This window comes from Sceloporus occidentalis, unplaced genomic scaffold (genome assembly GCF_023333645.1).
Source record: "Sceloporus occidentalis isolate IW3139 unplaced genomic scaffold, rSceOcc1.0.p SCAF_4, whole genome shotgun sequence".
In the NCBI taxonomy this organism is placed as follows: Eukaryota; Metazoa; Chordata; class Lepidosauria; order Squamata; family Phrynosomatidae; genus Sceloporus; species Sceloporus occidentalis.
In genome coordinates, this window is record NW_028316984.1 from 204410900 (window position 1) to 204437211 (window position 26312).

Genomic DNA, 26312 nt, shown 5'->3' on the forward strand with positions numbered 1-26312 from the left:
CCACCACCACCACCACACTATCACTGTCAAAACAAGGGAGACTTGTTAGCATTAAAAGCACCCCCCCCCCCCAAAAAAAACCCCACCTTGAGGCCTCTGGCCACTCACTCACCACCTCCTCCTACTACTACTCCATTGGCCACGCAGAGGGGGGGGAGGAGGTGGGTGGCGCGTGCGCGTGGGGAGGCGGGGGAAGGTGGCGCGTTCGCGTGCAGGAGGCGCTGGCTCCGTCCACCTTCGCCTCCTCTGCGCGGCCTGGAGAAGAGGGGGTGGAGGAGGAGGATGTGTAAAAGGTGGATGGAGGCAGCGCCTCGCCACCCTCCCTGCCTCCCCGCGAGCCCGCGCCACCTTCCCCCGCCTCCTCTCCCCCTCCATGCACAGAGGAGGGGCTGCCTCCGTCCACCTTCACCTCCTCCGCGCGGCCTGGAGAAGAGGGGGAGGAGGAGGAGGAGGTGAGTGGCGTGCCCGCATGGGGAGGGTGGCACGTGGGGAGGTGCCGCCTCCAGCTTCGCCTCCTGCGCCCCAGGCAGGCCTCACTGGCACTGCCCTCCTCTTCCTCCCCACCTCCCCGAGGAGGAGGAGGAGGAGGGAAGCAAGGCCCTGCAGGCTGCAGCAACCCGGCTGAAACCGGGGGGGGGGGGTCCCGGTTTTTGGGTGGCACCCGTGGCGGGAGGGGCCCGGGGGCCCCAAAATTGGGAAATTCACGGTTGCAGCCGGGTTATGGCAACCCTACTCCTGGGGAGGCTGAGTTGTCATCTGCCCAATGGCAGTTGTATCACATTGTGGGTGTTATAAAGTGTTATAAAGTCCATAGAAACGTAGGGCCATCCAAACTGCCTTCTGCCATGAAGGAAGGCACCATCCAAGCCCTCCCTGAGAGAGATGGCCATCCAACCTCTGTTTAAAGACATCCAGAAGAGGAGACTCCATTGAGGGAGTGTGTTCCTCTGTCAAACAGCCCTTACTCTCAAAAGGTTCCTCCTAATGTAGAGCTGGAATCTCTTTTCCTGCAGCTTCCATCCATTGTTCCGGGTCCCATTCTCTGGAGCAGCAGAAAACAAGCTTGCTCCATCCTCAATATGGCATCCCTTCAAATACTTAAACAGGGCTATCATATCCCCTCTTAACTTTCTCCTCTCCAGGCTAAACATCCCCAGCATCTCCCTAAGTCATTCCTCATAGGGCTTCATGGTTTCCAGACCCTTCACCATTTTAGTCGCCCTCCTTTGGACACATGGCACCAGTTTCTCAATGTCCTTTCTGAATTGTGGTGCCCAGAACTGGACACAGTATTCCAGGTGGGGCCTGACCAAAGCAGAATAGAGTGGCACTATGACTTCCCTTGATCTAGATACTATACTTCTATTGATGCAGCCTAAAATCGCATTGGCCTTTTTAGCTGCCGCATGGCACTGTTGACTCATGTTCTACTTGTGGTCTACTTGGACTCCCAGATCCCTTTCACATATATAAGTCTCTCATTCAGCCAGGTGTCCCCCATAATCCTATATCTGTGCATTTTATTTTTCCGCCCTAAGTGCAGTACCTTACATTTCTCTGTGTTGAATTTCATTTTGTTAGCTTTGGCCCAGCTTTCTGGTCTATTCAGGTCATTTTGAATCTTGATCCTGTCCTCTGGAGTATTAGCTATTCCTCCTAATTCCGTGTCATCTGTAATTTGGTGACTATGCTCCCTATTCCTTCATCTAAGGGCTCATTCACACTGGTGGTATTGCTCTGGAACGAACTGGTCAAATTCAGGGGGCTCCCTCCCGAATCTCTCCGGAAGCAAGTGCTGACTATCAATCAGGGGCATTTTAACACAAATGCCCTCTTGGAGAATTTGGGTTTAAGGTGAAGGTGCCTGGCTGTCAATCAAAGTTAGTTCTGAGATAGTCATAGGTGACGTTTCCAGCACTGATAGGGGCATCAGAAGTGTGCTTTCCACCCCTCCCTTTTTTTTAAAGGACCAGGCACCACTTGTCAAATTTAAAAGCCTCTGGGGTGTGTGTGTGTGTTGTGGGCATTTGGGTCAGTGTTGTAGATTAGGATCTGCCCTTGGCCCCATTTTCAACCCCAAAATGAAAGCTAGTGCCATCTCTGTGGCCTGTATCCTACTCCCTTGGCACCCCAGAATGCCTCATACACAGGTAATAACAACAACAACAACAACAACAAAAATTAATTCCTCACTTCGGAATGCCAGAAAAGGATGCATTTTTTGGGGGCTTTCCCTAGGCTACCCCTGAATTCCTTAGAGACAGTACAAAAGCTGTATCAATTTGCCAATTTGCCTAATTGGAAAGAGAAGCATTACATTCGATTTCTACATTCATTCGCTTTGCAGCAGTCCTACCCCTGAAGCCAGTAGCAAAAGCTGTATCAGTTTGCCAAGTTGCAACATTACATTCGAATTGTAACATTCAGCATTGCAGCAGTCATTCCAAAGGAAAAAATAGGCTACCCCTGAAGCCAGTAGCAACAGCTGTATCAATTTGCCAAGTTGCAACAATACATTTGAATTCTAAGGGGACATTCATTCTCATTGCGGCTGTCATTCCAAAGGAAGAAATATGCACATTTTTTGCCAAAAATAATTTTAAAAAAATCCAAAGGAAAAAGGTCTCTGCCAGAAACAGAGGCATCCCTTGCTGTAGTGCCCTGCCCTGCCCTGCCCTGAACTGACCCTTGCTCCTGCTCACGATCTAGCTATATATCTATATCTATATCTATCTATCTATCTATCTATCTATCTATCTATCTATCTATCTATCGCTATATATTTTTTTGCCAAAAATAATTTAAAAAAAATACCCATCAAAGGGAAATTATCAGAAATAGAAGAGGCTGCTTCTGCTGTTGCTGGATTTCCCTACATGCCCCAGCGTAGCCCCTCAGCCCAATTCCCCCTGGAAATCCTCTTTTTTCAGCTCTTTCCTCCTCCTCCTCCTCCTCCCTCCCTCCCTCCCTCCCTTCTGATGATGGGAGGGAATGCCCTGCCCTTTGCCCACCCTCTGACCTAAATCCCTCCCTCAATTTGCCCCGGTCATGATTGGGCGCAAGTTCATATTCCACAGAACCGGAGTTTCTCAAAAGAAATGCTATTTGCCCCAATTTCTTTTAACCCACTCTAAGGGGCATTTGCCACGGAACGGGTGTGTAAGCCTCTGATTCGCTTGTGGGGGATTCGGGGTGAATATGAACTTCACATGCAAGAATCGGTTTGAAAACCAGTTTTTTTCATAGTCTGAATGGCCCCCAAGTCATTGATAAAGTTGCTGAATAGCAAACTGGGCCCAGGACAGAGCCCTGTGGGACCCCACTGGTCACTTCTCTCCAGGATGAAGAAGAAGAGGAGCCATGGCTGAGCACCCTTTGGGTTGGGCTGGTCAGCAGTTGACAAATCCTCCCCCTCCTCTGCTCATCCTTCTCCTCTGGAGAAAGAAAGAATCGTACTGGGTTCAAGGATGGAGAAGATGGGCCTTCCTTCAGTCTGCTTCTCTCAGATGAACGTTTATGGCCCCAGAGGTCTCTTTAAAGGCTTTGCTGCCAAGAGATCTGTCTGGATGCTCCCTAACCATCCCAACCCACTTTGGAAAAGAGACAACACCAAAGTTGTATAACCCCCTTAAAAGTCAATGGAGAATGGGGACAGAGACTAAAGTTCAGAGAAGATCCATTTCCAGGTAGTACCTTATAAACTGGATTACAGTACTTAATTATTAATTGAATTCACTCAGACACATCTAAAAACGCACATTGGTTGACTTGTACCCACCCCAGGGCTTTACGGGGAGTAAAGTACAGGCAGTGGGTCCATCTTCTCCATCCTTGAACCCAGTGCCACTTTCTTTCTCCTGAGGAAGGAGGAGGATGGGCAGAGAAGGAGGAGGACTGGTTAACGCTGCTCCTGCAAGGTTCCTCGTCCTCCTCCCCCTGGCTTTCTCCTGAGAAGGTCAGGGGGCAGGGGCGGAGGAAACATTTGCCCCTCAAGGCTCCTCCATTGTTATTATTATTATTATTATTATTATTAACCTTTATTTATGAAGCACTGTAAATTTACACAGCGCTGTACATGCAATCTTTTTAGTTAGACAGATCCCTGCCCTCGGGCTTCCAATCTAAAAATACATGACAGAAGGAGAAGGGAGTGGTGGAGGGAAAGGGTCAGAGGTCCAGCAATTCCTCTCTGCCTCCAAGGCCTGGACCAAGGCAGATGGACTGGAGGGAGGGCTTGGCTTCAAAATGGAAGGTTAATCTTCATCCAGGGAAAATACATACTCTCAAGTAGGATAATGTATATACAGTACATAGCAATACAGGAAATTGTTTGCTTGGCTTTCTCCCGAGGAAAGAACCATAGACTCATAGAGGTGGAAGAGATCCAAAGGGCCATCCAGTCCAACCTCCCTCCATGCACCCCCAGGGGGCCATGATGCCACTTGATGCTCCTCCCAGCGCACGGCGCCATGGCAGTCCTCTGGAGCTGAGTCTATATGACGCAGCACCAAAGGAGCACCTTCAAGCCATGGCAGCGCAGCTATTGCTCTCTTTCCAGGGTGCAAAAAAGAGCTGCCTTTTGTGGCTCCTATTCATGGCATCAAAAGGCTGGATCGGGGTCGTGGTGTGCAGTTGCTGCGGCCCTGATCCGGTAAAATGGAGGCACCTACAAGCTGCCCCTTAGGCGCAGTCTGTAAAGCCCCTAAATGAATAGCAATAGCAATAGCAAGTATATTTCTATGCTACTTCTCAGTGACATAGCACTTCCTAAGCACTTTGCAATCTGTAAACCAAGTTCCCTCAACAAGCTGGGGACTCATCTCACTGAGCTATGAAAGGAAAGAAGGCTGAGTGGACCCTGGAGCCCTGCTTGGGATCAAACTCACAACCTTGTGGCTGTGAGTGACTGCAGGAAAGTCATGTACCCTCTGTGCCACCATAAGCTTTCATTGAGCCTTCGTCCTCAGATGCATGTTTAGAGTCGAGAATCCAGAGACAGCCTTATATATAGATCTGTTAATAGGCTTATATAGGTCTGCCTCTGGATTTTCCACTCCAAACATGCATCTGAGGAACTAGGTTCAAGTCTACGAAAGCTCAGGCTACCAACTTCTTTCCTTCAGTGAGTCTCAAAGGTGCTACAAGATCCTTTTGCATACAAGTTGGAAATATACTTGTCCCTCCATATTTGCTAGGGTTAGGTGCACAAGACCCCCGGGAATATGGAAAAACTGCAAATAACAAAATTACAATATTTTTACCTGGGAAGACACTTCTCTAGGAGTCTCTAGGAGGTCCTCCAGGGCAACTCTGTGGCCAATGTCCGACAGACACTGACCATAGAACTGCTCTGGAGGAGCTACAAAGGCCTAGTAGAGTGTTCTCTCTAGGAATCTCTAGGTCCTCCAGGGCAACTCTGTGGCCAACGTCTGACAGACACTGACCATAGAACTGCTCTGGAGGAGCTACAAAGGCCTAGTAGAGTATCCTCTCTAGGAATCTCTTGGTCCTCCAGGGCAACTCTGTGGCCAACGTCCGACAGACACTGACCATAGAACTGCAATGGAGGAGCTACAAAGGCCTAGTAGAGTATTCTCTCTAGGAATCTCTTGGTCCTCCAGGGCAACTCTGTGGCCAACGTCCGACAGACACTGACCATAGAACTGCAATGGAGGAGCTACAAAGGCCTAGTAGAGTATCCTCTCTAGGAATCTCTTGGTCCTCCACGGCAACTCTGTGGCCAACGTCCGACAGACACTGACCATAGAACTGCAATGGAGGAGCTACAAAGGCCTAGTAGAGTGTTCTCTCTAGGAATCTCTAGGTCCTCCAGGGCAACTCTGTGGCCAACGTCCGACAGACACTGACCATAGAACTGCGATGGAGGAGCTACAAAGGCCTAGTAGAGTGTTCTCTCTAGGAATCTCTAGGTCCTCCACGGCAACTCTGTGGCCAACGTCCGACAGACACTGACCATAGAACTGCAATGGAGGAGCTACAAAGGCCTAGTAGAGTGTTCTCTCTAGGAATCTCTAGGTCCTCCACGGCAACTCTGTGGCCAACGTCCGACAGACACTGACCATAGAACTGCAATGGAGGAGCTACAAAGGCCTAGTAGAGTGTTCTCTCTAGGAATCTCTAGGTCCTCCAGGGCAACTCTGTGGCCAACGTCCGACAGACACTGACCATAGAACTGCGATGGAGGAGCTACAAAGGCCTAGTAGAGTGTTCTCTCTAGGAATCTCTAGGTCCTCCAGGGCAACTCTGTGGTCAACGTCCGACAGACACTGACCACAGGACTGTGCTGGAGGAGCACTGGAATCTTCTTGGACATTCAATCTTGGACTTCAGGACAGCAATCCTTGAACAAAAAATGACAAAGGAAGATTGGAAAGAGAAACACCCGCGTTGGAACATATCTACAAATTCCAGTCCATCCACATTGGGTTGAACAGAGACAACATCTTCCTAGCACACCACAAACATTTTAACACTGGACACTCTTGCCCAGTTTATCACATCTCCTTTCTGGTTGACAAACTGCACACATGGCATCCCCAAACTCCCTCCTCCTTTCATAGGGTCATCCATCCACTTTGGCCTTAAGCAACATCCTTCATTTGAATTGAATCCCCCTCCTCTTATTATTTTTCTCATTCGTGGTTTATTTATTAATTTCAACGTATTGTTATATATTTTTTACTTGGGAGGGAGGTTTGGGCTGGGGTCTTGAGGGGCTTGTTGTTTTTATGGTTGTATAGTGTACAAACTTTGTTGTTATCCACCTCGATCCCCAAAACGAAAGAGGCGGTATATAAATATATTATTATTATTATTATTATTATTATTATTATTATTCATGCTGCCTTTTCCCCTCAGTACCAAAATTAAAAAGGAACTTGTCCCCACATCTCCAGACCCACAGGTCTTGCGTTTCTAGGCCTATCCATCCAGCCTGATTCTAGAGGTGCTTCCTGGGCATCAGTTCACTCCATGCACCTGAGGAGATAGGCCAGGTCTATGAAAGCTCATGTTGCAACTTCTTTTGCCCAGTTAGTCTCAAAGATCCAGTTAGTCTCATAAGATCACTTTGCACACTTACATATAATGCATCCAATGAAAAATCCTCTCGTCATAAATCTGTCACCTGCTAAGGTTGCATTGGACTTTGGGGTGGATTTGCTGTATCAAAGTATTATGGCTGCTTCTCCCTTGACTCCCTGGGAAGTGAACCCAGAGTGAGTACATTGTACTTATATAATGACCTAAAATCAATATATTGGAGAAACCAAGGTGAAGTTCAGAGAAGTTTGTATCCAGAGGATAACATGCAAACTGGATTACCTAATGATTAACCCAACTTGGTCAGAGTATAAATGTCAGGCTGTGGACCACTGTAACTCACCATCTCGATCCTCCATTCCTGCCTCTCTCTTCTGTCTGCTGAGATGGAGCCCTTGGGGACAACCGCCGTTCTTCTGATCATCTGTATCTCCTGCTTCCTCCTCTCTGCCATCTGGAAGAGCGTGACTTGGAGGAAAGGGAAGCTGCCTCCTGGACCGACTCCGATGCCCTTCGTTGGGAATGCCCTGCAGCTGAAGACCAACCACTTGGATCACGTTCTCCATAAGGCAAGTGGAAGAGTCGAGGCCATAATCTCTTAGAATAATACACTTCTAGAGTAGGAACACCCCCTTCTGTGGTGCAGGACTTTTCATAGAATCATAGAGTTGGACATAAAAGTCCGAACCCATTCTGCCATGCAGGAACTCTCAATCAAAACATCCCTGACAGATGGTCATTCAGCCTCTGTTTTAAGATCTCCAAAGAAGGAGACTTCAAAGGAATATATTCCATTATTGAACATCAGCTCTTGCTGCCAGGAAGTTCCTGGTAATGTTGAGCTGGAACCTCTTTTCTGAAGCTTGCATCCATTGGTCTTGTCTCTGGATTTTGAGAAACTGGATCATGTCCAAAGGAGGGCTACCAAAATGGTGAAGGGCCTGGAAACCATGAAGTCCTATGAGGAAAGACTTAGGGAGCTGGGGATGTTTAGCCTGGAGAAGAGAAGGTTAAGAGGTGATATGAGAGCCCTCTAAGTATTTGAAGGGAGGTCATACTGAGGAGGGAGCAAGCTTGTTTTCTGCTGCTCCAGAGAATAGGATCTGGAACAATAGATGCAAACTACAGGAAAAAAAGGATTAGACTTCATTATTGGGGAAAAAGTCATGATGAAAAGAGCCTGGAGAAGAGAAAGTTTAGGGGTGACAGGATACTAGTGTTTAAATATTTGAAGGGATGTCACATTGAGGATGGAGCAAGCTTGTTTTCTGCTGCTTCAGAGGCTAGGACCTGAAACAGTGGATGCAAATTGCAGGAAAAGAGATTCCAGCTCAACATTAGGAGGAACTTCTTGAGAGTAAGGGCTGTTCGACAGTGGAAAAAACTCCTTCCTTGGAGAGTGGTGGAGTCTCCTTCTTTGGAGGTCTTTAAGCAGAGGCTGGATGTCCATTTGTTAGAGATGCTTTGATTGGGATTTCCTGCATGGCAGAATATGGTTGGACTGGATGGCCCTTTTGGGGGTCTCTTCCAATGCTACGATTCTATGAAGAGTAAAGGCCACCATTTCTTAGAAGCCTAGAATCCTAGAAGAGGAAGAAACCCCAAGGGCCATCCAGACCAAGCTATTCTTATGTGTAAGACCTTGAGGAGGGGCAATATGTCCTTCACTGCAGGAGTGCTAGTTCGTTTGTGTTTCTCTGTCTTGCTAGCGAATTCACTGACAGTTCATGTATTTTTAGATAGTGCCATGAGGATACATAATCGTTTGCAGGGCATAAGCAGACAGACCCTTTGCCCATTTCTGATCATGTATTGGTGGTCACCACCTGTGATGTTCCTCTGTCTATGACTCTCTCTCTCTCTCTTTAGCTCAGTGAGAAGTATGGCCCCGTGTTCACACTGCATTTCGGAGCAGAGCCTGTTGTGATCCTGCATGGCTATGAGGCCATCAAAGAAGCCTTGGTCGACCATGGGGATGAATTTGCAGGCAGGGGGAAACTGCCATTAGTAGACAATTACAGCAAAGTAATAGGTATCTTATGGGGTTTGCTATCTGGCATGAGGGGCCAGGTTGTACTCTATCTGCAAAATGCACTTGTCCCTCCACATTTGCTAGTGTTAGGGGCACAGGACCCCCGTGAATGTGGGGAAACCACAAATAACAAAAACACCCTGTTTTTACCTGAAAGAACACCTCTCTAGTTATCTCTAGGTCCTCCAATGCAACTCTGTAGTCAATATCTGCCAGACATTGACCATAAGATTGCACTGGAAGAGTGACAAATGGCTAGTGGGGTGTTCCCAGCCTTGGGCCCTCCAGGCATTTTAGACTTCAGCTCCCGGAATCCCTGATCATTTGGGCAATCTGGCTCGGATTTCTGGGAGTTGAAGTCCAAAACATTAGGAGAGCCAAAGGTTGAGAACCACTGGTTTAGGTTAAGGCTGACCATAGGGTTGCACTGGAGGACCTCGATATTCCTAGAGAGAACATATTAGTAAAATCTATGAATAATCAAGTCCGCAAAAGCTGAAGCCACAAATTTGGAGGGATGAGTGTACAAGGGGAAGTTGGAACCACTGAACTAAAAATGTGGGGAGGACAAATAGAGAACAGGAAATAACTGCAAAATGGTTAATAATAATAATAATAATAATTATTATTATTATTATTATTATTATTTGTATCCCGCCTCTCCCTGTATTGGATTGAGACGGGTAACAAAAAACATAAAAACAATAAAGATAGAACACAACAAGCCACAAGTAAAAAAAACACAACATAGCAAAACATATAAAATCCAATTCCCTATCTCCCTCCCACCTTAAAATAGCGTTAAAAACAACAATTCCCAATAAAATGCTACCAAATAGGTAGTCAATGGGCCCATTCAGACTATTCTTTACCCCGGATCAGGAACCGATTCTTGCATGTGAAGTTCATATTTGCTCCGAATCCCCCACAAGCGAATCAGAGGCTTGCACACCTGTTCCGCAGCAAATGCCCCTTAGTGCGGGTCATTTAAAATCGGGGCAAAAGCCGTCTCTTTTGAAAAACCCCAGGTTCTGCTGAATATGATCATGATCGGGGCCAGTTCATGGGAGGGATTTAGGTCAGATGGAAGACAAAGCATTCCCTCCCTTCATCGGAGGAGGAGGAGGAAGAGGAGGAGGAGGAGGAGGAGGAGGAAAGAGCCGAAGGTAGGATGCAAAAAGAGGGAATCTGATAGGAGGCAGGGTGACAGGAGGCAAAAGGGGGGGAATTGGGGTTACAGGACGCAAAGGGTGACAGGAGGCAAAAAGAGGGGATCGGGGTCACAGGACACAAAGGGTGACAGGAGGCAAAGGGTGACAGGAGGCAAAAAAAGGGTGGATTGGGGTGACTGATGAGGGCTGCAAAGGGCTGTCAGAGGGAGGGCGGGGGGGGGACTGGAGAAAGTGACAGAGGAGGAGGATGAAGGAGCCGTGGGAAGAAGGGGGCCATGGAGGGCATTCTATAACGGAGCAGGAGGAGGATGAGGATGAAGGAGCCGGGGGAAGGGTCAGTTCAGGGCAGCTCAGAGGGAGGGGAGGGTTGGAAGGGAGGAGGAGGAGGAGGATTGCCAAGGGAAATTGGGCTGTGGGGCCAAGCTGGAGGAGGGATGGAGGGAAATCAGGCTGAGGAAGGAGCACCTCTCTCTCTCTTTATTTATTTATTTATTTATTTTTGGCAGTCTATGCACATTAAGCAGGAGGAAGGGTCAGTTTAGGGCAGGTCAGAGGGAGGGCACGAACGGAGCTCGCACCAGGCACACACCCCTTTTTATTGGGTGACATAGAATGTGTGTGTGCTTGCTTGTGCTTCTTTCATTTCCTCTTGCTCCTGGAACTTAAGAGCCTTTATTGTTGTTATTATTATTATTATTATTATTATTATTGTTATATACGGATGCTACAGTCAGAATGACTGCGCTACATTTCCCTTTCATTTCCGGTTGATTCCATGGGTCAGTTGGAACTGACAGGTCACTCTCTCTCAGCCTCAGTGGAAGGCAATGGCAAACCTCCTCTGAAGAGAATGTAAGCAGGAGGAAAAGGGTCAGTTCAGGTCAGGTCAAAGTCAAAGGCGGCACGAACGGAGCTCGCACCGGGCACCTCTCCCCCCTCCCCTTTTTATATTTTTTAGAATTATTTTCTGCAAAAATGTGCATGTTTTTTTCTTGAGGCAGATAGATAGATATATAGATAGATAGAAGGTGGGTAGCTGCTACTGGTTCACTTTCCCTTTCATTTCCTCACTTCTAGCAAAGGGGAAATGTTGCACACACACACACACACACACACACACACACACACACACACACACAAGAGGGTTTTAATTTGACAGAATCTGCGCATACAGGTGCCTTTAAAAAAGGAGGGGGGGGGGAAGGACACTTCCGATGGGCCAATGGGTGCAGGATCGTCACCTAAGGCAATTGCGGAACTAAATTTGATTGACAGGAAAGGTGCCTTCAATTTAACCCGCTTTCTCTGAGAGGCCATTCAGGGTTCAAATACCCTGATTGGAAGGATTCGGGGAGGAGGAAATTGAAGCTTCCCAGTTCCTTCCAGCACAAATAGCTCAGTGTGAATAGGCCCAATAAAATCAAGCACAATCACAGTCCAGTGGGAACAGCTATAAAAATGGAGAGTGAACATTTCGAAGAGGTTATGGATGAGAGAATGGATACCAGCGTGTCCAACGTCATATTCAGCGTTAACACCAGCCCAGATGGAAGGGCTGCAGGGAAGGAGTTCCTGTCATCCCTATGACGGTTTGCCTGTTGTGCCGGGAGAGCAAGTGGGGGTAGTGGTTGTAGCACTGCACTACAGAACTCTGGAAAACCAGGGTTCAAATCCCTTCCTTCATGGAAATCCCTTGCCCAGCTGTCTCCTCCCCGAACTAGCAGAGATGGATCTTGGATGTGGTTCTGGTGGCACCTGAAGACTCACATGGAGGGATGCATCATCTATGAATGGATGAGGCCAACTTGGGAGACCTTAGCTTTCATGACCATCATGAGGCTGCCTCAGTCCATTGCTGGGATGAGGTGTTATCAGTATGTCACCTAATATGCCACCTAGATATACTTCTCCACGTCTCAGTCTACAGCTTTGACTAAAGGTGGCATCTCTCCTCTCCATGAATGTCTTGGTAATGGACTGGATGAGGGAAAACAGATTAAAACTGAATCCAGACAAAACTGTTTGGAGAGTTACTCTCTTCCCTTTCCAGGGATCGTATTCAGCAACGGAGAGAAATGGAAGCAGCTCCGGCGCTTTGCCCTGACCACCCTCCGCAACTTTGGGATGGGGAAGAAAAGCATCGAGGAGAGGATCCAGGAGGAAGCCCAGTATCTCCTGGAACAGTTGCGAAACACTAAAGGTATGCAGATTGAGTCCCTCATCCCCATGGGCTTCTTCCTGTGACTTTCCTCCAAGGAAGAAGCCCAGTATCCTTTGGAACAATAACAGAACACAAACAATGTGTGGCTATTCCCCTCCTGACTTTCCAGCAGATTCCTCCCTGTCTTCCTTCCCTTTGTGGCATACGGCCTGAGACTCAAACTCTTGCAAGCCTTCTGTCAACAGCCCTCTCATAGGGAGACCTGGGCAATTCTGGTATTCCTACACCAGAGTCTTTAAATTATATTTGAGCCCAATAAATAAATCAATAAATCCTCTAAATACAGAGGAATTCCATCCTCTCGAGAACCAGCATGGAGTAGTGGTTAGAGCACTGAACTCTGGAGACCAAGATTTAAATCCCGACTCAGGAATACAAAACCACTGGGCAACGTTGGGCAAGCCACAGTCTCTCAGCCTCAGAAGAAGGCAAAGGGAACCCCCCTCTGAAGAAATCTTGCCAGGAAACCCCATGGTTGGTCAGCCTTAGGGACTCCATAAGTCATAAATGAGTTCAAGGCACACAACAGGAATCTGCAAGGGGCCCTTACTCCTAGTGCTGGAAATATAGCATGAGGGTATGTCTCAAGGATCAAGAAATGGAGTCCACATGGAAGAGGACAATATCTCCCATAGAAAATGGATCTGTTTTCCCCAGTTATCTAGAAGGATGAGCCAGACAAGCAAACACAGTCAGTATAGGCTGACATAGGGGCTGGACAGATTGGTGGAAAGGGATGGTAAGATGCCACCCCTTTCTGCCCCAGATGGAGACCACAGCAACCAAACACCATGCCTTCTGGGAGGCCTAAAAATAACCCACACCTCAGCAGGTTCTTTTTAGGCCATGCGCAGAGCACCTTTGACGCACTCGTATGCCATGATGACGTTCATGTGGTACGGCACTGTTTGGGTGCTCCGCTGCATGGACATCATCATGGCGCGCCCTGTATGGATGGGCGCTTACCATGATGGTGGCCAGGGTGTGCGGTAGGGTTGCTGAGCATGTAAACACTCAGCCCGTGGGCACCCCTAGTTCAGGCCCAGGCCGCCACAAAGCGCCTGTCTGTACAGGCCCATAGTTTCCAGCCTAATCCAGACTCGATTATTATTCTGTTCACTACCTGCATTGGCATTTTCCTCCTTTAAGCAGAGGCTGGATGGCTATCTCTTGGGCACGCTTTGATTGAGAGTTCCTGCATGGCAGAATGAGGTTGGACTGGGTGGCCCTTGTGGCCTCTTCCAACTCTAGGATTCTATGAATCTATGATTGCCTAAAACCTGCACTAGAGCAAAGCAATAGTAGATGTGACCTCCTGTCCCATGAGTCCCAGAACCTTTCCAGGAGGTTCTGCAAGAGAGTTCAAGGATGGAGAGGAAGTTGAGGACAGACTGAGGGGGTGAAGGGTAAACTTTCCCTGAATAACTCACTTGTGTTCTTCTCTCCACGATGGGGATGGGAAATGAGTCACTCTTCAGCTTCCTTGATTTGGTTTTCACCCCATAAAACTCACAGGGATTGACCGTGACAAATTGGAGCATGTCCAAAGGAGGGCAACCAAAAGGGTGAAGTGTCTGGAAACCATGCCTTAAGAAGAGAGACTTAGGCGTGGTACATACCAACACGAAACAGAGGGCTGGAGGCACCAGTTTTTCTTCCGAAGGGACGCCACAGCAGCCAAACTGTGCAGCATCCCTCTGCAGTAAAAAGAACCTGGACAAACCGTTGGCACACCGGTGACGTAAGCGACACCAGTGACATCTGTATGCTGCATGTCACTTATGTCATCATCTGTCCCGGGCCATAGGAAGCGGGGATGTTTAGCCTGGAGAAGAGACAGTCAAAGGTGATATGATAGCCTTGTTTAAATATTGGAAAGGGGATGTTTAGCCAGAAATGAGACAATTAAGAAGTAATATGAGAGCCCTGTTTAATTATTTCAAGGGATTTCATATTGAGGATGAAGCAAGCTTGTTTTCTGCTGCTCCAGAGAATAGGACACACTGGAGCAATGGATGCAAGCTGCAGGAAAAGAGATTCCAGCTCAACATTAGGAGGAACTTCCTGAGAGTAAGGGCTGTTTGATGGTGGAACACAAATCTCTCAGAATATAGTGGAGTCTCCTTCCTTGGAGGTCTTTAAACAGAGGCTGGATGGTCATCTGTCGGGGATGCTTCATTGTGATTTCCTGCACGGCTGAAGGGAGTTGGGCTGGATGGTCTTTGGAGTCTCTTCCAACTGTAGGATTCTATGATCCCTTTGGTCTCAGTTGTGTGGAGAGGTTCGCACCACAGCCCAAGGGACCTCATATCCTTTATGTGGAACCATAGTGTTGACTCTTCAAGGGATGGTCTGGTGTCATCCGACCACATGCTGTGAGGGGATGCTGGGCTCCATCAGCTAAAGGGCTGGATGCTTTCATAGAATCACAGAACTGGAGTAGACCCCAAGGCCCATCCAGTCCAACCCCATTCAGCCATGCTGGAACTCACAATCAAAGCATCCCCAACAGATGGCCATCCAGCCTCTGCTTAAAGACCTCAAAGAAGGAGACGCCATCATTCTCGATGGCATTGCCTTCCACTGTCGAACATCCCTTAGTTCCTCCTAATGTTGAGCTGGAATCTCTTTTCCTGCAGCTTACATCCATTGCTCCATTGTGTCCTAAACAAGCTTGCTCCATCCTCAATATGAACTCCCTTGAAATAATTAAACAGGGCTATCATATCACTTCTTAATTGTCTCTTTTCTGGCTAAACATACCCAGCTCCTTTCCTCTGCTGTAGGCAACCTCTATGGATGGATGTACCCCCAAGAAAGCTGACAGCAGTGATGGGATGACAGTGTTAGGATTGAACAAAGTCTTGGTGAGGCTTGAAAATGGAGCCAGTTCAAACTCAAGAAGGTTTTTGTGTGTGTTTGGTCCTTCCAGAGCAGCCCTTCGACCCCACCTTCCTCCTCCACTGTGCTACTTCCAATATCATATGCTCCATTGTCTTTGGAAAACACTTTGACTATGATGACAAGAAGTTTCTAGCAATGATGAACGTACTGAATGACGACTTTAAGATTTTCAGCTCTCCTTGGGGTCAGGTAGGTCCTTTGTCTTCTGGTCAAAAATACACTCCTGTGTGAAAATTTTGTTTCTCAAGTGCATGTAGTGCCTCCCTGCATCTAAATGGCTGTGGTACAGAGGAGAACAGAATGGTAACCAGAGGTTTACAAGGTACATTTAGGCAATGGGGGAGACATAGGAGGAGTTGGAGACACAATGAGTCTTTGGGGAAGTGGGGAGCATGGGAAGATCACATGTACACTTGTCCTTCCATATTCACTAGGGTTAGGGCACAAGACCACCATAACTAAAACACCATGATGTTACCTGAGAGGACACCTCTCTAGGAATCTCTAGATCCTCCAGGGCAGCTCTGTGGTAAACAGCTAACAGACACTGACGATAGAACTGCACTGGAGGAGCTACAAAGGCCTAGTAGAATGTTCTCTCTAGGAATCTCTAGGTCCTCCAGGGCAAATTTTGGCCAATGTCCGACAGACACTGACCATAGAACTGTGCTGGAGGAGCTACAAAGGCCTAGTAAACTATTCCCTCTAAGAATCACTAGGTCCTCCTGGGCAACTCTGTGGTCAACCTCCAACAGACGCTGACCATAGAACTGTGCTGGAGGAGCTACAAAGGCCTAGTAGAGTGTTCTCTCTAGGAATCTCTAGGTCCTCCAGGGCAACTCTGTGGTTAACGTCCGACAGACACTTACCATAGAACTGCGCTGGAGGAGCTACAAAGGCTTAGTAGAGTATTCTCTCTAGGATTCTCTATGTCCTCCAGGGCAACTCTGTGGTTAACGTCCGACAGACACTGACCATAGAACTGCAGTGGAGGAACTACAAAGGCCTAGTAGAGTCTTCTCTCTAGGAATCTCTAGGTCCTCCACGGCAAATCTGTGGTCAACGTCCAACAGACTCTGGCCATAGAACTGAGCTGGAGGAGCTGCAAAGGCCTAGTAGAGTAGTCTCTCTAAGCATCTTTAGGTCTTCCAGCGCAACTCAGTGGTCAACATGCAACATCCACTCACCATAGAACTGCGCTGGAGGAGCTGCAAAGGCCTAGTAGAGTATTCTCTCTAGGAATCTCAAGGTCCTGCAGAGCAACTCTGTGGTCAACATCTGACAGACACTGACCATAGAACTGAGATGGAGGAGCTACAAAGGCCTAGTAGAGTGTTCTCTCTAGGAATCTCTAGGTCCTCCAGGGCAACTCTGTGGTCAACGTCCGACAGACACTGACCATAGAACTGCAATGGAGGAGGTACAAAGGCCTAGTAAAGGCTTCTCTCTATGAATCTCTAGGTCCTTCAGTGCAACTCTGTGGTCAACATCTGACAGACACTGACCATAGAACTGCGCTGGAGGAGCTACAAAGGCCTAGTGGAGTATTCTCTCTAGGAATCTCTAGGTCTTTCAGTGCCACTTTTAGTTAAAGTTCACCATAGAGTTACACTGGAGGACCTAAATATACTTAGAGAGAATATATTAATCAAATCTGTGAATAATTAAAGCCACAAATATCAAAGCCACAAATATGGAGGGATGAATGTACTCTTCTCCAGCACCACATTTCAAATGACCCCTAACAATGAAGAAATGGCAGCTGGAAAATGTGCAGAAAGCTTGATGCTCCCATGGTGTCACATGCAACAAGGAGAACATTGTGAGAATCTTTCCTTCAAATCTATATACATCTCTGTTGTCATCCTTCTGGAGAGATGAGGCACAGTATCTGTACAGCTTCTTCTCCATCCCAACTAGAGTTCTACAATGAGACGCAGATGTCCTTTGGACATGAAAGACTTTCCTTGCCCTCCTGATGGTGAAGATCAATCCATTTCTTGTGCCTTCCTCCCTAGCTCTACAACACCTTCCCTTCCGTAATGGACTTCATCCCTGGGCCTCATCACAGAATAAAGTCAAATATTCAAAAGTCCAAAAAGTTTGTTTTAGAGGATGCTGAGGAACACAAGTCGACCCTGGACCCCAGCTCCCCTCGGGATTTCATTGACTGCTTCTGTATTAAAATGGACCAGGTAAGACCAAGGCACGAGCTCCTGAAGGTGGGAAGAGAGCCTGGTGCCCCTGGACTGTTCAGGATGATGCCTCTCCTTCTAGGCTGACCCTCTTAATCATCCCCTTTCTCTGTTGCCTGCAGTGATTTACTCCAGACCCAATAATTGCAATTCAATTAAGTTGTCAACATTCTTCTTTAGTGATATTTGTATCCATCTTGGGTTTATTAGACATCTTCCCACTTTTCATCCTCATTGGAATTGTTTGCAATTCTGCAAAAAATTGGTAGACGACAGACAATGTCTTTCAAAGACCAGTTTTTAAAAAGCTCTTCCCTGGCTCTCAAGGCATCAGGTGGTGCATGGACACCCCTTTTTCTCCACCACCTTCAGTCTTTGGCATTTGTTATAGTCTTCCCTCATTATATTTGACTGAAGGAAGTTAAGTTGGCTCCACTGTTTTTGGATGTGTATTTCTCCAGGAAAAACATAATGAGGAGTCCTTCTTCACCATTGAAAACTTGGTCTTCTCAGCCATTGACCTGTTTGCGGCAGGAACAGAAACAACCAGCACCACTCTCAGATATGGACTCCTGATCCTCCAGAAATATCCAGAGATAGAAGGTAAAACCCATGTGGCTCCCACAGTCCTCCTCTCTCAACTTCTCCAGTTTGTTTTGCATCGAAGTGGGTCGCAACAGATTGAACCTCCCATGGGTTTTAGATGGTTTCTCTGATTGCTCCTGGATGTTTGTGGCATTGAACTTCATCCATCTCTTGACAGAGAGAGTCCAGGAAGAGATTGACCGGGTGGTTGGCCGCTCAAGAAGGCCTTGCATGGCTGACCGCGGTCAGATGCCTTATGCAGATGCCGTTCTCCACGAGATCCAGAGGTTCATCTCTCTCATCCCATTGGGTGTCCCCCATGCGGTGGTCAAAGACACGCCATTCAGAGGATATGTCATCCCCAAAGTAAGTTCTCTGTTTCTACTTCAAGGACCCAAAGAGGTTCCTCCATAAAGAGAAAACAGCCTATTATGGTCTTCCTTGCAGATCTCAAAGCTTGAGCTGCTTTGCAAGAGAAAATACCTTCATCTCTCCTGGCCCCAAACTATCAAGGGCTTTGTGGGTCAAAAAGAGTATTTTCAACTACAATTGTAAACTGAGGGGCTCTACAGACCACCCTTTTCACATTGGATCGGGGCCCAGCAACTGCACGTGTTAATGTACTTTAACGCCAATGTTGTCTGCAAATCAACTGCGCTTTTGTGTGTCTTTTCTGGTTTCTGTCTGAGTTAATGTTCGTTAACCTGGACATCGTCTGATAATCATTCCTCGTTTGCGGGTTTGTTTAGTTTAAATTCCGTTTTCGCTTCATGTGATAAACTCCATAGAATCCTAGAGCTGGAAGAGACCCAAGAAGGGCCATCCAGTCAACCCTATTCTGCCATGCAGGAACTCTCAATCAAAGCATATTTGACAGATGGCCATCCAGCCTCTGCTTAAAGACCTCCAAAGAAGGAGACTCCAACACATTCTTCAAGGGACCATCTTTCACTATCAAAACAACTCTCACTGTCAGGGAGTACTTTTTACTGTTCAGGAGGAATCTCTTTTCCTGGAGCTTGATCCATTGCTCCGGAGCAGCAGAAAACAAGCTTGCTCTATCCTCAATGTGACACCTGTTCAAATATTTAACCAGTTGCTTTTATTCTCTGCAGGGGACCACAGTATATCCTATTCTGACCTCGGCATTGCATGACAGCAAGGAATTCCCCAACCCCACAAAGTTTGACCCCCAGCATTTCCTGAACAAAGACGGGAGCTTCAGGAAGAGCGACTACTTCATGCCCTTTTCCGCAGGTAAAAATGGCCGCCAGGCCCACAAGTGGGAAGCACCGACTCTTGGGTGGCTTTTGGGAGGTCCTTTAATCTTTACTATTCCACTATTCTGGCAGTATTTCTGATGTTTTGCTGCAGTTCACCATCATCACATTTGAAAAAGCTGTATGCATCCTTATGAAGGGGGAGGGTAGCAAGCCCTCCCAACCTATGCCGGAAAGGTCTTGGAGCACCCAGCAACAAAGAGAGTCAAGAGTCCGAACTGTGGTCCAAAATAAGCACACCTTTATTTTCCGTACGGGGTGACAGCCGCCTAAATGGCGATTCCAAGACTGTCACACCCAATTGTCTTTCTTCAAACCTTTTATACATTCTAAAAATGCAAGCATAGCTTAAGCAACATCTTTTTCAGGTTACCTTTTAACATTTCTTAACAGTTTCCTAAAACTAGTTTATTGACTCATTCCTGCCTTCCTGCCTTCCTGGCAAGTTTCCACAGTTCTGGTTAATCTTTCACAATCCCCATTGTTCCTCCTATCTCTAGTTTGGATTGCTTGGCCATGCTATGCTGTAATCATTAAGCTGCTCACCTGTTCTGTAGCCCTTCCAGGTGGTTGTCCCTCTCACTTCAACACCAATACCAATACTTACATGTTATATGCATGTAACATTCTGCATGGCAGAATGGGTTGGATTGCATGGCCCTTGGGGTCTCTTCCAACTCTATGCTTCGATGATTCTATGATCCTCTTTCTTGTGACGCTTCCTTGCAGGCAAGCGGATCTGCGCAGGAGAAGGCTTGGCCCGCATGGAGCTCTTCCTCTTCTTGACCTCCATCCTCCAGAACTTCAAGCTGAAGCCCCTCACGGACCCCAAGAAGATCGACATTACACCTCTGATGAGCAGTACCACCAGCATCCCCCGGCCCTACCGCCTCTGCGTCGTGCCCCGTTGAGAAGGTCAACATCTCTTGCAAGATCTGTTTGGATCCAGTGCCTTTATTTAAAGTATTAGGCATGAAAACTATGGCTCCATTCCAGCCCCAAGTGAAAATGTGTTTTTTCATTAAAGGCTATGGGAAGAAGCTGGCTGTGTCTGTACCTGTGCATGGCTTTCAAACCGTTTTAACTACTAAGCTGTGCAGTATGCTTTGAGTAAGTTTCAATTCTTTTACACTGTTTTGCATTTTACATAGTTTTAAGATGGTTTTATCTGCACATTCCCCTATAACTCAGTGATGAAGGATGATAGCATAGCATAGCATAGCATAGCATAGCATAGCATAGCATAGCATAGCATAGATAGGATTTGGATTAGGGTTAAACATGAAATTTCTTTAGATGTTGTTTTCTTGTTGAGATTGGGCAGGAGACCTTCCTGATCTTGGTCTCAAACTGATCATAATTCAGCTTCAATGGATGGCTCTGGGTTTCAATCCTTTCATCTTCAGAGCATAATATTTGGAGCAGCTCCCAATGTCTCTTCCTTTTAAACAGGTTTGGCTTTTCCATCCCTATCTCTTGCATGCTTCCAGCAGATGGTCATCTTACATTGTTTGGGTATCAGTTGTTTGGTTATCCAAATCCAATCCCTGTTTTTGTTAGTCTGAAGCTGAAGCCATCAGTCGACCCAGAATCCCATGGTAGATTCCCTGGGAAGACCATCAGGTCTTTGTTCACAGTCTGGCACCTTTGAGGTCTCAGATTATTTCCGAACCTAGTCTCCTCAGGGCCACTGTGTGCATGGAGAGCATTATGCGCACAGCAAGACTTTTCTGCTTTGTCTCCCTCAGACTTTGTCTGAGCCAAAGCCCACTTTCTGTTGTCTACTCTTCACAATAGGTGTATATTAACATCTCCACAACACTAACCCTCCTCCATGATCCAGTTTCCATATCTCTACTTCAGTTAGTTCTGTATTGTGCGTCTCTTTGAAATGCTATTACATGTATGATTGCACTGTTGCGTGTTTTTAAAATAAAAACCTTCTTATATTCCCCAAACTTGGCGTTCTTCTCAGTTTGTGCTACTATACAAGGTGGAAATGTGTGTCAAGTGACGCAGCATCATGTCAGTGTCTTTGAGCTAACCAGTTCCCCGACATTTCAAAGAGACACCAAAACATTTGGTGGGGACCACCCATTCCCCCCTCCCTTTGGGTAACAACTATAACCCCTGGCTCCCCCTGAGATAACACACTGTTGTAAAGAAAGAAACCCTGGACAAACATACCTCCTGTGTTGTTGTGAGGCTGAAATCCTGGCGGTCAAGGAGGGGGTCCAAAGGCCACAATCGACTACATTTGACTGAGCAAACAGCACTGAGCGTGTGGGTAGTAGATCCTAGAGTCCTAGAATCATAAAGTTGGAAGAGACCACAAAGGCCATCCAATGGAACTCTCCATCAAAACAGATGGTCTCTGCCACAAGGCCAATATGGGTGAGAGATGTCCCGGTCACTGCTCTCCAGCTACTCGGTTGCTACTCCTAGGGTGACTGCCTGGTAAAGGGAGCAGCCATCAAGCGTAGTTGTTTCAAATGCAGTAGATAGAAAGTCAAGAAATCCATGTGGGGCTGGGGTTTTCACCCAAGAAAAAATGGGGCGGTAGCGCCAAAACCCTGAAGACCACTGATCTACAACATTTAACTGATTGAACACCATTGTGCATGTGGATGTATGCGTGCATTTATGATAAAGTGGTTGATTCCCAACTCCCCTGTTATTATTTTTCCACCCAGAAAATTTGAACCAAGGGACAAAGTCATAGAATCAAAAAGCTGGAAGGGTCTCCAAAGGCTACCTAGTTCAACCCCATTTTGCCACTGGAGCTCCTTGGAGGTCTTTAAGCAGATGCTGGATGGCCACCTTTTGGGGATGCTTTGCTTGAGAGTTCCTGCATGGCAGAATGGGGTTGGACTGGATCAGGGCCCTTAGGGTCTCTTCCAACCCTCTGATTCTATGAGTCCACAGCTAAAGCCCCAGTGAGAGGTGGTCATAGGGCCTATGGAGAAGAAAAGCCCCCTGCCCTCCAAGACACTTCAGTTGAAAGGGTACAAAAGGCGGCATAGTCTCCCCAACCAAGTGTCCTCCAGCTATTTTAGGCTACAGTTCCCATTATCCCCCATTATCCCCATACAGGGCATATTGGCCTGGAAGGGGTGTGTTTGCTGAGGGGCAGTGAATCAGTCAGATTCTGGACTGTGTTGCCGTTGCAGGTTTGGCATTGCAGAACCTTCCCTGAGGTGAAGGCAGCAACCACTGACTTAAGAGGGCAAAGGCAGAGTAGCAAGCGTTTCTGGCATGGAGCCCAGAAGTGCACTTAGCCTTTCGGGTGATGTCTGTTAACCCTTCAGTGAATAGTTGAGGAGCCATGCAAATAATGCCTTCACGAAAAGGTAATGGGATCTGGCAACAGTTCCCTATACTTCCATTAAGGAACCCTGAGGAAGGGAGCCAAGCAACACAAGATCCCAGCACAGATTTCAGAGACATTCAGGCACTGGGGAGAAAAGTGTTTGAATTCCTTGTCCTCCCCCGTGGGAAGAAATGATTTAAGCAAGCACACCCTTCATCCATTGCCTTTCCTCCTGGGGAGATTGAGTTGTCATAAGGCCAATGTGGCCAGAATTTGGGATGCCACATATGTTCCACGGATTGTGCATCTGGCAGCAGCAAAGATGTTCCACAGCCACAAGGGATTTCACAGCTTAAATGTGCAGCGTACCATGGATGCTCAGGAGATCATCACCAGCCCCAGTGCATTGTTCCTTGGGAGCATGCATGAGATCAACCTATTCAGGATTTCATGGGTGGTGGGCTAATGGGTGAGTCTCACCCTCCTTTCAGTGGAGGGTGCCCATCTGGTGTACTTTTCTTCTGCTTTCCAGGTGACAAGACAACCCTTTCCTCCCATATGTTCTCACATCCAATGAGATAACATATGGGAGAGAACATATGCTGGGATCCAATGAACCACACTCAGCAGCTCACTCATAGACTGAGCATGTATTTTGCCACGTTTTGGCCAATCCACCATTGTACCAGTCAAAGTCCCCATTGTGAACAAGGAACAGTGGCTTCCAACTCTACTATTCTATGAATCTATGATTCCCTACTGGGTTCAAATGTACCTGCAGTATGAGATCTCCGAGGGCTTCTCACCTTATTTCAGAGGGATATCCATATTTGCATAGTGACCATTGCTCCCCATGCGCAGCTGCACCAGGAAGCCAAAGCCATAGAGTTTTCTTGGCAAGTTTCTGAAGGAGGGCTTTGCCATCGCCACCCTCCAAGTCTGAGAGTTGACTTGCCAAAATAGGGTGACTAAAATGGTGAAGGGTCTGGAAACCATAAAGCCTTATGAGGAGAGACTTAGGCAACTGCTGGGGATGTTTAGTCTGGAGAAGAAAAGGTTAAGAGGGGATATGAGAAGCCTGTTTAAATAATTGAAGGGATTCCATATTGAGGAGGGAGCAAGCTTATTTTCTGCTGCTCCAGAGAACAGGACAGGAACAATGGATGCAAACTTCAGCAAAAGAGATTCCACTTCACCATTAGGAGGAACTTCCTGAGAGCAAGGGCTGTTTGACAGTGGAACACACTCCTTCCTCAGAGTGTAGTGGGGTCTCCTTCCTTGGAGGTCTTTAAACAGAGATTGAATGGCCATCTGCCAGGGATACTTTGATTGAGAGTTCCTGCATGGCAGAATAAAGGGTTTGGACTGGATGGCCCTTCTTGGGGTCTCTTCTAACTGTATGATTCTATGAGTCTATGATAAAGAAAACAAAAATAACGACCACAGAGAACCTGCACAAATTTGAATTAGACAATAGTAAAAGGATTCTCAGACCTGGGATCAAACACTGATAGAAATGGAGACTGCAGCCAGGAAACCAGAAGAAGACTAAGAATGGGAAGGACAGCTATGAAAGAAAGAGAGAACATGCTAAAATGCAAAGATATACAACTGAGCACAAAAGTTAGAATCATGCAAGCCATTGCATTCCCTGTTGCCACGGATGGATGTGAGAGCTGGACTGTTAAGAAAGAAGAGAAGAAGGAAATCATAGAATCATAGAATCATAGAGTTGGAAGAGACCACAAAGGCCATCCAGTCGAACCCCTGCCATGCAGGAACTCCCAATCAAAGCATCCCCGACATTCATTGGAGATTGTGTGGGGCTGGAGAAGAGGGCTGAGGATCCCATGGAAAGCAGCCCAAAGGACCAACCAATGGGTCCTGGAGCAGATCAAGCCAGAAATCCCCCTAGAAGCCAAGAGGACAAAACTCAGGTTGTCATACTTTGGACACATCATAAGAAGGCATGAATCACTGGAAAAAGGGTAAGAGAGGAAGATGAATGGAAGATGGAGCTGACCAATGAGAAGGCAGCTGGAGCTCAGCCAATAGCGCCAGGGCTGGGGAAGGGAGAGTCAGTGGACAGTTGGTTGGCAGCTGGACTAGACTCTTGAGGGAAGGGCCTATCCAAGGCAGTGGGAGGGCTTTGGGTTAGTAGAGTCCCTGAGGGACTGGAAATTGGGTTTTGGAGTCCAGAGGAAAGGACTTGGGTCGCAAAGGGACTCTAGAGTAGAGAGTGCTGGGTTGTGTCTATCATAGAATCATAGAATCGTAGAGTTGGAAGAGACCACTAGGGCCATCCAGTCCAACCCCATTCTGCCATGCAGGAAATCCAATCTAGAGTAGAGAATGCTGGGTTGTGTACCTTGAGGGTTGCTGATGGCCTTTGGGGCTTGAGCACTGAAAGGGGAAATGGACAGTACCAGTTCTGTGTATATATGGGAACTAAGCAAGATAACAAGGACCAGTTTGGAAAGCATTTTATTTATTCCATTCTGATATTCAATAAACTTTTGCTCTTATCGCTGGTCTTATGCTGATTTCAGAGAGAGCAACGCTTCCTGCACTTTAAAATCTTTGGGTGTTGAAGGTGGAGGCTGGCAAGATGTAAACCTCCGCATACATAGTAATTGGTGGTAGCGGAGGGATAAAGATAATCCCTCAGGGCGGCCATCGTCCAAAGTCGGTGTTAAGGCGAAGGCGACCTGGACGGGGCCTTCACAGCCACATGCAAAATGGATGGACTCTCTTAAAGAGGCCAAGATGGTGAGTTTGCAGGAGCTGAGCAGAGCAGAGCAGTGGAGGACGGAGGGCCTCCAAGTTGGAGACGTCTCATCCATAGCGTCGCCCTGGGTTGAAATCGGCACGAGGGCAATGAACAACAAAACAACAACCCCAGCCATGTATTGGGACATTGCTGGTAACTGGCAATAAGAAGAAACACTAGCCATGCTAAGGCCATTAAAAGGGAGGAGGAACGAGGCAGAGCACTGAAGGAAAAGGTTTCTTACAAAGAAATGAACGATAAAGAGTAAGACATGGAGGACAAATGGTCCTCCAGCACAAACTTAAAGGATAAGTTGCAGAATAATGATCATTTCAGCCAAGCCTAGCCAAACCCGAATCCCTGACTAAAAAAAGGGCTAGAAGCCAAGACCTTGCTTATTTTCAGCCTCTTCCTTTCAATGGTCTCCCTCCAGCAACCTTCTCTCCTCCTATCTTCCCAAAGGGAAGAAAGGCCCTGAGAAATGGAGGGAGCCCCATGGATCACAGCTGGTTTTGCTGAATAATAGTATCATGGAAGCCTCTCCCTTGACCTCTTGGGAAATATGAGCCCAGAGTGCATACCTTGTGCTTATATAATAAGGTACGGATCAATATGACAGAGAACACCGCATGAAGTTCAGAGAAGTGCATATCCAGATGATGGTAAACAAGTCGGATTACACAACTTGGCCAGAGAAAAGTAAAGGAGGCATGCCTATGCTTTGCAGAGTATAAATGTCAGGCTGTGGACCACTGTAACTCACCATCTCGATCCTCCATTC

At 47.2% G+C, this 26312-nt stretch overlaps 1 protein-coding gene across 6 annotated transcripts; it reads left to right on the top strand.

Annotated features, from left to right (window-relative positions):
• The first annotated feature begins 7425 nt into the window (after positions 1-7425).
• Positions 7426-21338, top strand: LOC149315350 (cytochrome P450 2H2-like). Of its 6 annotated transcripts, none has more exons than XM_089522999.1 (10): positions 7426-7631; positions 8932-9069; positions 9470-9497; positions 12317-12466; positions 15420-15580; positions 17410-17586; positions 18048-18189; positions 18350-18537; positions 19287-19428; positions 20181-21338. In XM_089522999.1, exons 1-10 carry the CDS (start codon positions 7449-7451, stop codon positions 20360-20362), a joined length of 1491 nt encoding a protein of 496 aa, XP_089379125.1. In that variant the 5' UTR covers positions 7426-7448; the 3' UTR covers positions 20363-21338. The 6 variants fall into 6 exon arrangements, with proteins under 6 accessions (XP_089379125.1, XP_089379127.1, XP_089379126.1 ...); XM_089523001.1 differs by lacking the exon at positions 9470-9497 and adding an exon at positions 8452-8485 and having other exon boundaries at positions 7426-7600; positions 8932-9094; positions 18048-18200; positions 18361-18537; XM_089523000.1 differs by lacking the exon at positions 9470-9497 and having other exon boundaries at positions 8932-9094; positions 18048-18200; positions 18361-18537.
• The last annotated feature ends 4974 nt before the right edge of the window (positions 21339-26312 follow it).